Source organism: Myotis lucifugus, unplaced genomic scaffold (genome assembly GCF_000147115.1).
Source record: "Myotis lucifugus unplaced genomic scaffold, Myoluc2.0 scaffold_85, whole genome shotgun sequence".
Taxonomy (NCBI): domain Eukaryota; kingdom Metazoa; phylum Chordata; class Mammalia; order Chiroptera; family Vespertilionidae; genus Myotis; species Myotis lucifugus.
Window position 1 is genome coordinate 1,561,976 of NW_005871133.1, and position 14,258 is coordinate 1,576,233.

At 39.5% G+C, this 14,258-nt stretch overlaps 1 protein-coding gene across 3 annotated transcripts in view; it reads left to right on the forward strand.

Annotated features, from left to right (window-relative positions):
* Positions 1-14,258, forward strand: part of GPHN (gephyrin) — a 414,574-nt gene that overhangs the window by 227,608 nt on the left and 172,708 nt on the right. For all 3 annotated transcript variants that reach the window (XM_006090985.3, XM_006090983.3, XM_023755821.1), the window contains one exon: positions 10,732-10,798. In XM_006090985.3, coding sequence (XP_006091047.1) covers positions 10,732-10,798 — 67 coding nt within the window. The remainder of the gene's footprint in view (positions 1-10,731; positions 10,799-14,258) is intronic.

Consider the following 14,258-nt stretch of genomic DNA (forward strand, 5'->3'; position numbering starts at 1 on the left):
AGGGCCCATCAGGGGGTTGGGGAGCTCCCCCCTGTCACGCACAGAGCAGGGCCCATCAGGGGGTTGAGGAGCTCCCCCCTGTCACCCACAGAGCAGGGCCGATCAGGGGGTTGGGGCGCTGCACCATGTCACACACAGAGCCGCAGGGTGATCAGGGGGTTGGGGAGCTCCCCCCTATCAGGCACAGATCAGGGCTGATCAGGGGGTTGGGGCGCCTTCCCCTGTCACAAACAGAGCAGGGCAGATAGGGAGGTTGTGACCCCGCCCCCTGTCACACACAGAGCCGCAGGGCAATCAGGGGGTTTGGGCGCTGCCCCCTGTCACGCTGATACCGGTGCCAGGAGGCCTCGCAGCTCCGCTGATCCCAGTGCTGGGAGGCATATTACCCTTTTACTATATAGGATAGAGGCCTGGTGCATGGGTGGGGGCTGGCTGGTTTGCCCTGAAGGGTGTCCTGGATCAGGGTAGGGGTCCCCACTGGGGTGCCTGGCCAGCCTGGGTGAGGGGATGATGGCTGTTTGCAGCTGGTCACACACCCTTCAGGGTTGGGGTCCCCACTGGGGTGCCTGGCCAGTCTGGGTGAGGGGCTGAGGGCTGTTTTCAGGCTGGCGGGTGACTGAAGCTCCCAACCTGTTCTTTTTTTCTTTTTTCTTTTTTATTCTGGGCCAGCTTTAGCTCTGAGGCTTGGCTCCAGCTCTTAGGCCTCTGCTGCTGAAAGCAGGTATCTGGTTTGTTTGGGTTCTATAATTGAAACAATGTTGCGGTCCTGCTGGCTGAAACCAGGCTAGCTGAAAGCAGGTTTCTGGGGTTTTGTTTAGCTTCTATATTTGTAACAATGTTTCAAACTGCAAGCTCAGAGGCCGGCAGCGGCAGGCGGGGAACGTTGGAGTCCTCCGTCACTGAAGCAAGCAAGCCTCATGTTCGCTTCTAGCTGCCTGGCTGCCGGCCGCCATCTTGGCTGGCAGTTAATTTGCATATCGCCCTGATTAGCCAATGGGAAGGGTAGCGGAGGTACGGCTAATTACCATGTTTCTCTTTTATTAGATAGGATATATTTCTTTGCTTAATAGCAATATTAAACATTTACATGTATTTATATACTTCCTATTTCCTCATTTATAAGTTGCATATTCACTTCATTTATCAATTTTTAGGCTAGTCTGCTTTTTTATTGATTTTATGAGTTTTTACATATTAACATTTTAAGTCATATTTTTCTAATTAGTTTTTTGTGCACTTTTATATTTACCTATAGTATTTTGTCAAATGGAAATTCAGTTTTATGAATATAAATCTTTCAAAAATTGGAGAGAAGAAAAACACAAAACACCTAAAATTAAACAGCAATGTTACTCATTGTTAACCTCTTAATAACAATAATTGAAACAAGATACTGGAATAATGCTTTCAGTGTGCTGAAAGAAAATAATTGATAACCAAGAATTACACATCCAGTAAGTTGTCATTCAGGAATGAAGGAGGGAAGAAATGCCATTTTCCTACTTATAGAAATTGGTGATTTTATTACCCAAACAACCGCACTTAAAGAATTTAAAGGATATCCTTCTTGCCAATGAAATTTTATCTCAAATGAAGAGTTGAGAATTCAAGAAGGAAAAGAGAATAAGACAGTGGTAAATATATGAGTAAAATTATTTAATGTACCTTGTAAAACAATAAAAATTATGTCTGCTTTATATTAGAAAATAATATGCTGGAACATTCTTAGAAAATATAGTTATACTAGAGGCCTGTTGCACGAAAAGATTCGTGCAATAGGCCTGGGTCCCGGGTGCCGGAGGAAAACCGGTGCCGCTCCGGCCAGAGCCGCCCTCACAGCCCTCAGTCTTCGCTCCTCCACTTCGTGCCTATGTATGCAAATTAACCGCCATCTTCGTTGGCGGTTAATTTGCATATCTTGCTGATTAGCCGATGGGAGGCGTAGAGAAGGTACAGTCAATTTCAATCTTTGTCTATTATTAGATAGGACTAGAGGCCCAGTGCACAAAAATTTGTGCACTCGGGGGGCCGGGGGGGAGTGCGAGTCCCTCAGCCCGGCCTGTGCCCATTCACAGTCCAGGACCCCTTGGGGGATGTCCACCTGTCGACTTAGGCCCACTCCCCGGGGGATCAGGCCTAAGCTTGCAGTCAGATATCCTTCTGGCAGCCAAGGAGCCCTCGGGGGATGTCCGACTAAAGGCTTAGGCCCCCAAGGGATCGGGTCTAAACCGTTAGTTGGACATTCTTAGTGCTGCCACGGAGGTGGGAGAGACTCCTGCCACCACCATTGCGCTGGCCAGCCATGAGCCAGCTTCTGGCTGAGTGGCACTCCCCATATGGAAGTGCACTGACCACCACGGGGCAGCTCCTGCATTGAGCATCTGCCCCCAGTGGCCAGTGCGCATCATAGCAACCAGCCATTCTGCCATTCAGTCAATGTGCATATTAGCCTTTTATTATTATTATATAGGATGTCCCTATTTTCCCCCTTTTGCCCCCTCTACCCAGCTCTTGCCCCCCACTTCTCTCTGGCTATCACCATACTGTGGTCTGTGTCCATGGGTTGTGCATATATTTTCTTTGGCTAATCCCTTCTTTAAATTCACTTCTTTAAATTTTATTTTCAGATAAGTGCTTATAACTGCACTATTATATATTTTCTATTATATCATTTAGAATTAAGATATTTTTTAATTGAACCCTCGTAAATTTTAGCACAATTTAATAAATTATGCTAGAAGCAATTAGGGGATTTTTCATGTAATGCAGATACATTTCAATTAATATTTTATTAATTTTTAATTTTTTAATATTTTAATTTGAAATAATCTCATACATGTAAAAAAAACTATGAAATACTACAGCATATTATATGTACCCTTCACCCTATTTCTTAGGTGTTAATAATTTAAACTAAACCATTATACAACTAACAAAATTGGAATATATTTTTCTTATTAATCTCTTTAATGTTACTTAATCCATTTACTTTGTTAATCTTCACCCAAGGATATTTTTCCATTGAATTTTAGAGAGAGTGAAGGGAAAAGGAGACACACATTGATTGGTTTCCTCCTGCACATGCTTTGATAGGGACTGGGGATCAAGCCAGCAACTGAGGTACATTCCCTTGACTGGAATCAAACCTGGGACCCTTCAGTCCACGGGCTAATGCTCTAATCACTAAGCAAAACAGGCAGCAGCTTAATTCATTTACTTTTAATCTATATGTGTCTTTATATTTAAAGTGGGTTTTGTTTTTGATTCACCCTCATAATCTGTCCTTTAATTGGTGCATTTATGCCACTGACTTTCAGAGTGCTTACTGATAGAGTTACTACCATATCAGGCGGCTTCTGGGTCTTCTGGGTCCCACCCTGCCTTGCCTTTTTTTTTTTTTCTAAAACTTTTCACTTTATTTAAAGGAAGCCAATATACAGGATATAAAGGGTATGATATTTACAACAGTACAGTAAACAGGTTGGTTTCCCGGTAGGATCAGTAGTCTTTCAGTGAGTATAAACCCCCCTTCCTCTTGATGCTTGGCCCAGCTGGCAGACAAACAGCAACAGTGGGGTGGGATGGGACTGCAGGATAGAAAGTCTCCCTGAAGGGATTAAAAATCATGTAGATGCTAAAATGTCCACGAAGGGGTCTTGAGGGTGAGGGGTGCCTCTGCCTCATTCCTTTGAGGGCTTGACAGCAGGAATGCAGAGGGATTTGCCCCAAACTAACACACGGCCCAGCCTGAGCCTGTAAATCTTCCACCCATGGACTATTCCCTTCCCAAGAGAATCAGCCCTAATCCCTCAGCCAGGGCCTGGAGGAGCAGCCCAGGCTGTGGGCACAGCCAGGACCGTGGACATCATGGCCTTTCCACTCCCACTCCAGCTGCCTAACAACTGTGCACTGCCCCCCTCGTCCATCTCCCCTGTCACCCCATCAGGACGCCGTGCACAGGAGGGGACACTAGTTTTCCCATGCCCATTGGGAACTGGCTGTTTCTGTTTTCTGGAGTAAAAAGGTTCCTGTGGGTCGGGTAAGGTCTCTGCTTGGCAGGAAGTTCTGAAACAGAGCCACTGACCACACCCACCTCCTCTGGGCATGGAGCAGCTCGGGCCCTGGGAGCTCATCTCTCCAGCAGAACTGAAGGGAAGACCTTGTGTACCCTTCTGTCCCTCACCCTTCACATGCCCAGAACCATCAGTATCGCACTTCCTAATTCTTATCACTGTATTTCATTAGTTCCATACTGTTTTACTAATCCTGAATCTAAACAGATCGGTTCAAAAGGAGATCGTTCTATTTTTAAAGTAGCTGGGGCTTCTGGGGGCAGGCATTGCCTTGCCGCCCAGGACCCGCCGATGGGCGGTTCCCGGGCCACAAGGCAAGACTGGCTGCTGGGGCTTCTGGGTCCAGGCTTCTGGGTCTTCTGGGGCTGCCCTGGTTGGTGGTGCCCTGGCAGCTCACGCTGTCCCGCCCTGCCTGCAGTATGCAAATTAGCCGCCATCTTTGTTGGCAGTTAATTTGCATATCATGCTGATTAGCCCATGGGAGGCGTAGCGAAGGTACGGTCAATTACCATGTTTGTCTATTATTAGATAGGATTCTTGGAAAATAGATTCTGTGTTCCATAACACATGATAAACTTTTAAAACTATAGACACAACATTATTGTTAGTAAGGATAAATTCATGGCCATGATACTTAGAAAATAAATTATATTATCATGGATGGGATGAACTTACAAGAATCCCAGAGGCATGTATTAATCCAATTTTGTATGCATAGTATATCAAAACCTCAGGAAAAGACCTTAATGAAATGGAAAATAGTGATTTGCCTGATAAAGAATTCAGAATACATTGTTCTCATCAAGGTCAGGAGAACAATGTATGAACAATGTGAGAATATCAACAAAGAGAAAATATAATAAAGTGCCAAACAAAAACCACAGATCTGAAGAATACAATAAATGAACTGAAAAAATACAGTAGAGGGGTTCAACCACACTAGATGAAACAGAAGAGAGGATCAGCAAACTTGAAGACAAGGCAATGAAATTCATCCATCAGAGGAGTGAAAGGAAAAAGAAAAATGGTAAAGATAGCTTAAGGGACTCACATGACAACATCAAGTAGATTAATATTCACATTATAAGGATCCCAGAAGGAGAGAAGAAAGAAAAAGGGCCAGGAAATTTATTTGAAGAAACCGTGGCTGAAAATGTCCTTAACCTGGGGAAGGAAACAGATATTCAGATCCAGGAAGCCCACAGATGTCCAAATAAGAAAAATCTAAAGAGACCCACACAAAGACACATTCAAATTAAATTATCAAATATTAAAGAGGGATTATTAATAGCAGCAAGAGAACAACTATAGGGTACCCCAAAAAATGTGTATACACTTTACATAATTATAAAGACAGTGTTTATTAAAGTTTCATTTTAAAAAATGTAATAGAATTGCCCTAACCGGTTTGGCTCAGTGGATAGAGCGTTGGCCTGCGGACTGAAGGGTCCTAGGATCGATTCCAGTCAAGGGCATGTACCTTGGTTGCGGGCACATCCCCAGGAGGGGGTGTGCAAGAGGCAGCTGATCGATGTTTCTCTCTCATCGATGTTTCTAACTCTCTATCCCTCTCCCTTCCTCTCTGTAAAAAATCAATAAAATATATATTTTTTTTAAATAAAAAATGTAATAGAATCAGCTATTAAGGTGTTTATACATTTTTTCGCTTATATATAAGGAAACTCCCATAAGATTATTAATAGATTTTTCAGCAAAAACTTTCATCCTGGCCAGGTGGGTCAGTTCGTTGGAGCATCATCCTGTACCCCAGAAAGGTTGTGGGTTTGAGTCCCAGTCAGAGCATATTCCTAGGTTACAGGTTTGATCTTTGATCCTCGGTTAGGGTGCTTACAGGATGCAACCAATCAGTGTTTTTCTCTCCTTCTCCCTCTCCCTCTCCCTCTCATCCTTCTTTTTGGTCTAAAAAATTTAATGAAAACATATTCTCAGGTGAAGATTAAAACAAAAACCTTTGTAGGCCAGAAGGGAGTGGCATGATATATTTAAAGTGCTGAAAGAAATAAAGAGCTTTTCAACCAATATACTCTACCCAACAAAATTGTCCTTCAGAATTAAAGGAGATAAGAAGAGTATATAAGACAAGAAAAAGTTGAAGGAATTCAGCGTAACTAGACAGGCCTTACAAGAAATGTTAGAGGGACTTCTTTAAGCTGAAACAAAGGGTACTAATCAGTAACAGGAAAACTATATGAAAGTATAAATTTCTCTAGTAAAGGTAAATATATAGTTCAATTTAGAATTTAAAAGTAGAACACGTGAACAGACCAATTATTAGTAAGGAGATTGAGTTAGTAAACCTAAAACCTCTTAAAAAACAAAGTGCAGGACCAGATGGTTTCACTGGATAATTCCACCAAATATTTAAAGAAGAATTAATACAATTCCTTCTCAAAAGTAAAACAAATTCTCCCAAAAATAGAAGAGGAGCGAACACTTCCCCAATCATTTACAAGGCCAACATTACCCTGATATGAAAACCAATCAAATACAGTACAGGAAAACAAAATTATAGGCTAATAGACCTGATGAACATAGATGCAAAAATTCTCAACAAAATATTAGCCAACTGACTACAACATTGCATTAAGACAGCGGTTCTCAACCTGTGGGTCATGACCCCTTTGGCGGTAGAATGACCCTTTTACAGGGGTCGCCTAAGACCATCCTCCATATCAGATATTTACATTACGATTCATAACAGTAGCAACATTACAGTTATGAAGTAGCAACGAAAATAATGGTTGGGTCACAACATGAAGAACTGTATTTAAAGGGCCAGAAGGTTGAGAACCACTGCATTAAGAGAATAATACATTATGATGAACTGGTTATTCCAGGGATGCAAGGATGGTTTAATAGCCACTAATTCATCAATATGATAGACCATTTTAACAAAATAACAAATATCATATGATCATCTCAATAGATGCAGAAAATGCATTTGACCTAAGTTAACATTCATTCATAATGGAAACTTAACAAAGTGAATATAGAAGAAATGTATCTCAACATAAGAAAAGTCATATATGACAGATCTGTAGCTAACAACATACTCAGTGGTGAAAAACTGAAAACTTTTCCTCTAATATCAGGAACAAGACAAGGACAACTAGTCTTGCCACTTTTATTCAAGATAGTACAGGAAGTCTTAGCCAGAGCAATTATGCAAATAAAAGGGGAAAAAATGCCACCCAAAATAGAAAGGAAGAAGTAAAATTGCTTCTATTTGTAAATGGCATATTATATATGGTAAACCATAAAGACTTCACACACAAAAAAAAATTAGAATGAATAAATTCAATCAATAAAGTTGCAGGATACAAAGTCTATAATAATAAAAGCATTATATGCTAATTAGACCTGACGACCTTCCAGATGAAGCTAGGGCTGCAAGGGAAGCCTGGGTCTCGGGTGCCAGAGGGAAGCCGATGCTGTCAGCTGGTGGAGGGAAGGCCTACTCTTGTATGAATTTCATGCATCGGGCCTCTAGTCAATATATAAAAATTAGTTGCATTTCTATACAGTAATAATGAACTATCAGAAAGAGAAATTTAAAAAATGCAATCCCATATATAATTGCATCAAAAGAATAGGCTACCTAGGAATGAATTTAACCAAGGAAGTGAAAGATCTGTACACTGAAAATTATAAGACATTGATGAAAGAAATTGAAGTCTAATATAGAAAGATATTGTGTGCTCATGGATTGGAAGAATTAATATTGTTAAAATCTGCACATTCATTGCAATCCTTATCAGAATTTCAGTGGCATTTTTTCATGAAAATAGGATAATCCTAATGGAACCATAAAAGACCCTAATAGCAAAGCATCTTTAGAAAAATGAAAAATCACTTCCTGATTTCAAGGTATATTACAAAGCTTTAGTAATCAAGACAGTATGGTATTGGCATAAAACCAGATACACAGATAGGTGGAACAAAATAGAGAATCTGTAAATAAACCCACATATGTATGGTCTATTAATTTATAACAAAGGAACCAAGAATATACCATGGGGAAAGGGTAGTCTCTTCAATAAATGGTGTTGGAAAGACTATATAGCCACATCCAAAAGAGCAAAATATGACCCCTGTCTTACACCATACACAAAAATCAACTAATATGAATTAAAGACTTTAATGTAATACCTGAAGCTGAAGATGGATTAAAGACTTGAATGTAATATCTGAAGCCATAAATCTCTTAGAAGAAAACATAGGGAGTAAGCTCCTGAACATTATTCTTGGCAGTGCTTTTCTGGAATTGACTTCAAAAAAAGGCAACAAAAGCAAAAATCAGCAAGTGGGGCAACATAAAACTGAAAACTTTCTGTACAGCAGAGGAAACCGTCAACCAAATGAAAAGGCAACTTACAGTATGGGAGAAAATATTTGCAAATAATATATCTGATAAGAGGTTAATATCCAAATTATATATAGAAGTCATATAACTCAATCGAAAAACCAAATAATCTAATTTAAACATGAGCAGAGGATAATCGAATATACATTTTTGCAAAGAAGACATCTAGATAGCCAACGGGTACGTGAAAAGTGGTCAATCGATATCACTAATCATCAGGAACACGTAAAACCAAAGGACAATGAGTTATCATCTCACACTTGTTAGAATGTCCATTATCAAAATACAGGAGATAAGAGGATGTGGAGAAAAGAGAATTCTTGTACAATGTTGGTGAGAATGTAAATTGGTTAATCTACTATGAAAAGAGTAAGGAGGTTCATCAGAAATTAAAAGTAGAAGTACCATCTGATCCAGCTATTCTACTTCTGGTTATTTATCCAAAGGAAATGATAGTCACTGTCTCAAAAAGATACCTGCACCCCCATGTTCATTGGATCATTGTTTATAATCACAAAAAAGATAGAAAGAACCTAGGATTCCATCAATTGATGAATGAATAAAGAAAAAATATATACATAGTTTTTGAAGAAATCATGACTAAAAATTTCCTATCCTGGGGAAGAACATATATATGTGCAATGAAATATTCAGCCACACACATACACAAAAAAAGGAAATCCTGTCACTTGCAACAACATGGATGGACCTTGAGTGCATTTACTAAGTGAAATCAGAGGGGGAAAAAATACTATATAAGTTCATATGTGGAATCTAAAAATAAGCAGACCCATGACATAGAGAACAGATTGATGGTTGCCAGAGGCAGGATTGAGGAGTGGGTAAAATGGGCAACGGTGTTTAAAAGGTAAGAACTTCCACTTATAAATAAACTAGAGGCCCGGTGCACAAAATAGGGTCACTAGGCCTGACCAGCAATCAGGGCCAATCGGGGCCTTCTGGCTGCTAGCCGGGGCCTCCCTTCCCCTGCTGCTGGCTGCCAGCCAGGGCCTGCCTTCATTCTATGCCACCTCCTGATGGTCAGTGCAAGTTGTCATAGCATATGATAGAACTCCTGGTTGAACTGCGGGGACACTTTGCATATTAGCCTTTGATTGATATATATATATGATTCTGGAGGTGTAATGTACAGTAGTTAATAACCCTGTATTGTATGTTTGAAAGTTTCCAAGACAGTAAATTGTAAGAGTTCTCATCACAAGAAGAAAAACTGTAACTGAAGTGATGGATGTTAACTAAATTTATTGTGACAATTATTTTGCAGTACATATATCAAATCATTATGTTCTACACCTAAAACTAATACAATGTTATTTGTCAATTATATTACAATTGAAAACAAAAGAATATGGAAAGTTTTAAATAAATAGCTATAAACTCTTTGTGAATAGGAAAGTAAAAAAACAAAATAGGAGATAATTTTAGGTTATTTCAGAGAGTGAGAGTAGTTAAAGAATAAACTCTATCATAGAAGTTTTGGGAAAATATTCTTATATGACTTTTAAACATTAGCTGCACAATTTTAGGAATAGACTAATCAATACTTTTGTTTTCAAATAATGACCATGAGATGTTGCCAGAGCATGATTACAATTCTCATATGAAATCCAGGCCTTCAATTTTTATCTCAGTCTTCCAGTCCTTTTCTAGTGTTTATGTTTCTTATATAACCACTTAGCTTAAAGTGGCTTGGAAATTGACAGTGACCTATGAAAGACCTTTTACTTTAAATTGACTCTTTATCAATGGATCTGTTAACAACTGAGCTCTCCAAACTCCCCACTGCCATTCATTTACTAGACACCTTATTTTACTTTAAAACTTAATGACTTCCTAAGAAGAACTCAAATGCCTCATTTAGCTCTTGAGCACCTTATGTGTTACATTTTTAAAGTTAAATATTATGTTAAGTATTTTGATACACTGTCTCCTTAAAATCTTATAACCGTATGAGTTATCAAGAACCTGAAGTTAGAGAAAGATAATTTGACCATTATTTCTTTAAAGTGGCTTTAATTTATTCTGATTCCATGTTCAGTGCTTTTTTCCCATCCACCACACTGACCATTATTGTAAAAATCTCAGCCAGATTTCCCAATTTGTATACCAATTGGTGAATCTCTAGCCACAACAATTATATTTCTAAAACAATTGTTCTCATGTAAAGAACAGTGATTGATTCTTGTTGTTTAATATATTTAAACCAGCTTTTCGTTACCATTTAGTATTCATCCAGTTTATCTTTCCTTTTAGGCCTGTATGTGGAATCAGAGGGAAAACTCTCATAATTAACTTGCCAGGTAGCAAGAAGGGATCTCAGGTAAGAAACCTTGAGAATTATATGATTTAATGTTCTTGAGAATTATATGGTTTAGTGTACAAAGTTTTGGCCAGCTGTGAAATTTAGCCAACTGAAGAGTTGGAGCACTCCACAAGACTACCCTCACTTCTGACACCAATTGCGATTCAGTACATTTCCAAAACCACTCTCAGCTTCAATAATTCATTAAAAAGACTTACAGAACTCACTCAAGAGGTATACCCACAATTATGGCTTATTGCAGGGAAAGGATGCAGGTTAAAATCCACCAAGGGAAGAAGTGCATTAGACAGAGTACAGGAGAGTTACCAAGTAGGAACGTCTGTTATCCTCTCCCTGTGGAGTTATAAATGCATTAAAATCTCCTGGCATCAATGTGTAGCAACACAGGGAGCATTGCCAATCAGGGAAGATCCAAGCTTTTGGTGTCCAAAGTTTTACTAGGGCTCATCAAATACTGCTCATATGGCTGACTTTTAGTCTCTAGCCCTTCCCAGAAGTTGGGCTGATACCTTTAATGTCCAACACTTTCCAGAAGTAAAACTGTTAGCACATTGCCCAAAGCCCCATAATAAATCACACTGTTAGACTGTCTGGTGTCTTTGTACTTTCCCAGTACAAAGACACTCCTATCACTTATCAGTTACTGAGGGCAAAAACCAGACTCTCTTTGAATAAAGTTAATTCATTATTAGACAAACTACTCCCTAGCCTTTGGCCAAGGCTATATGAAAGCTAAATGATTGTATTTGTTTGACTGGATATCTATATTGACTATAGCATTTTTATTATAGACACAAAAACAATAAAAGTGTGAATATGCCTAAGATTTGGAGAAGCCAGTGTGGGACTGGGGTAGATTTCAAGAAATAGCTAATCCATCCTCTATAGCCATTACATACATTTTCATATTTTATGTACTAATTTACTGATTTTTTACCTTTAACTACTATTTGTAGTTTATGATATATTCACATAGAACTATTTACCATAGAAATTAGCTCTGTTGCTCAGGTCAGTCATTTTCCATTGGTATTACAATTTTGAGGAGGCTTTAACTCTGTTTCTCAGTACATATAACCAGTTTTATAATCTTACTAAAGTGCCAGTATTATAACATATCACAGTATAGTAGTAAATATAATGTGAAAAATAAAAGTCAGAAGATATTGGCACATAGTTGAATTCCTGCACATACAATAAAGTTACCCTTGTCCATCATCATATCATATGACAACAATGCCTCCCAGAATGATGCTACTCAGATTTAAGGTTTGTCATGTTCCAAAAGCAGTAGTCTCAACAACATATGGCTTTTCCCTTTCTGGCATCTGTTACAACTGAGCTAAGAAACAACATCATCTCTTGTTCTAAACCTCTTTTGATACACCAATATATTGGATTGCCCTCATTGCATAAACCATTTATTCACTCATTTACCTTTAGGTACCATTTCTTCTCTCCATTATACCCAAACTTTTCCTTTGAAAATCTTTGATGAGACAATTAGTTTGGCCAGTATGTGATCCAGATTGCCACCAGTAATACCTGTTTAGCAAGTGCCTCCCACCCAGTTCATTTCCTTTCATATAAGGTAGGATTACTTACATACAGAACTAGTAGGCACTCACAGTTGCAGTCCTGGTTTAGGACCACTACATCTGATAGGGGGGAAAATTGAGGTGACATGGGGGAAAAAAGTAATGTCCTAAAGTAAAAAGTATGTCATAAGAGCATCTTCCCCCAACCCTCTCTTCCCCAGAAAAGTAGAGGAATCTGTCTAATGGGCACCATCCCTTGGACTCCCTCATGTTGAGTATGATCACACACCAATGAAGGTGTATAAGTAAGCCAGCCCTTCATGTCTTTATCTCCTCCCCTTTGAGACAAGTGTTTCATTGTCCATTCCAATTTTCTATCAAATCATTGCTCTAGATGAAAGTGTGTTCCTTGGTATAATGGTCATTGATATACTATCTTCTGCTCTGGGCCTTTCATAGTACACTGAGCATTTGTATCTACCACTGGGTAAGCAAAGCCCAATTTAGAGTAAGTGTCTATTCCTGTTAGGACAAATTTGTAGCCTCCAGAGACTACTGGCATCAGGCCAACTTGCCATCTATGTGAAAGACCTTTCCCCGTGGAATCTGCTGTATAGCCCTGTGCCGTCTCTGTCTCTCTTGTTAGCAGACAGAACAGTCCTTGTTGGCATTGTGTGTCTCAGAAAGTGCAAGACAAATATATCTACATTCATCCCATCTTGCAGCCCCCTAATGTTCACTCATCTCATGGGTCCAGGTGGCCATATCAAGAAGGCACATCAATACCTGCTCACCAGTTCAATCAGTTTCCAATTCTGGAAGGGGGTTCTTTTGATGGGCATTAACATATCTTACTTTAATATACCCCTTGCATTGCCAGGGTGATTTTCATGGGGCTATGCCCCATACAGGAATCCCTTTAGTAGACCAGTTTTCCATTGTCCTTCTGCCTGACCATATGGCCAGGCCATTAGACACTTCACATGATTCAATTAAAACCCAAATATAGGGCCAAAAATCATGCAGTTCAGCCCATCGAGCTGATTTGTTTTTACCTTCTTCAATCAGAGTGGCGGCCTTCCAAACAGGATGCTGTCCCTTCACCTTGGAATTGCCATCCATAAACCAAGCAGCTCTTTGTTGATCAATAGAAAGCTGTTTATAGGGCACCGCCCAAGTGGCCTAAGTGGCCATAGGATCCAGCAGCTCCTCAGGTGCTTCCGAAGTCGGCCCTAGGTGAAAAGAGGCTACCTGCTCGTGAGTACCTCCTTGCATTCTCCTGGTAGCATGATCCTATATCCACCATTTCCATTTTATTATGGAACTCTCCTAGGCATTGCCTCCCCCATTAGAACATTTCTCTGACCTTACCTAAGACATTATGGATATTTCAGGTTTCAAGATTATATTATTCTATGTCATTTAGTAATAAGGGAAGTTTCAATTAAAGTTCAATAATAAGCTAGTAATTGTTTCCTCAAATACAGATTTTCTGGACCAAAATCTCAGCAGTTGTTGCTGGGTAGCTCTCATAGGTTTTGCCATAAGTCCTAGTTTGCACTCTACACAAAGCTATTGTACAGCAAATTAATGAACTGTGTGGGCTCAGACAATCTTTTGATTTTCACTTAGCACATCCAATCTATATTAGATGTAAGAGTGGGTTTACATGCCTTCTGTCATACAATACTAGATAGGGGAAGAATTCTCCAAACACAATATCCATTCCCATAATACATTCAGGTAAAGGAGACTCACCACTTCACATAAAGTTCACTGTACAAACATGCTATTTTCATCCAAACTTTCACCTTAATCCCTATTGCACTCCTATACCCTCTCAACTTAATATTATTCCCCAATTAGGACCTTAACAAGTTTTAGAATCACAGTACATGGTACTCCCATGTCAAGAAGTC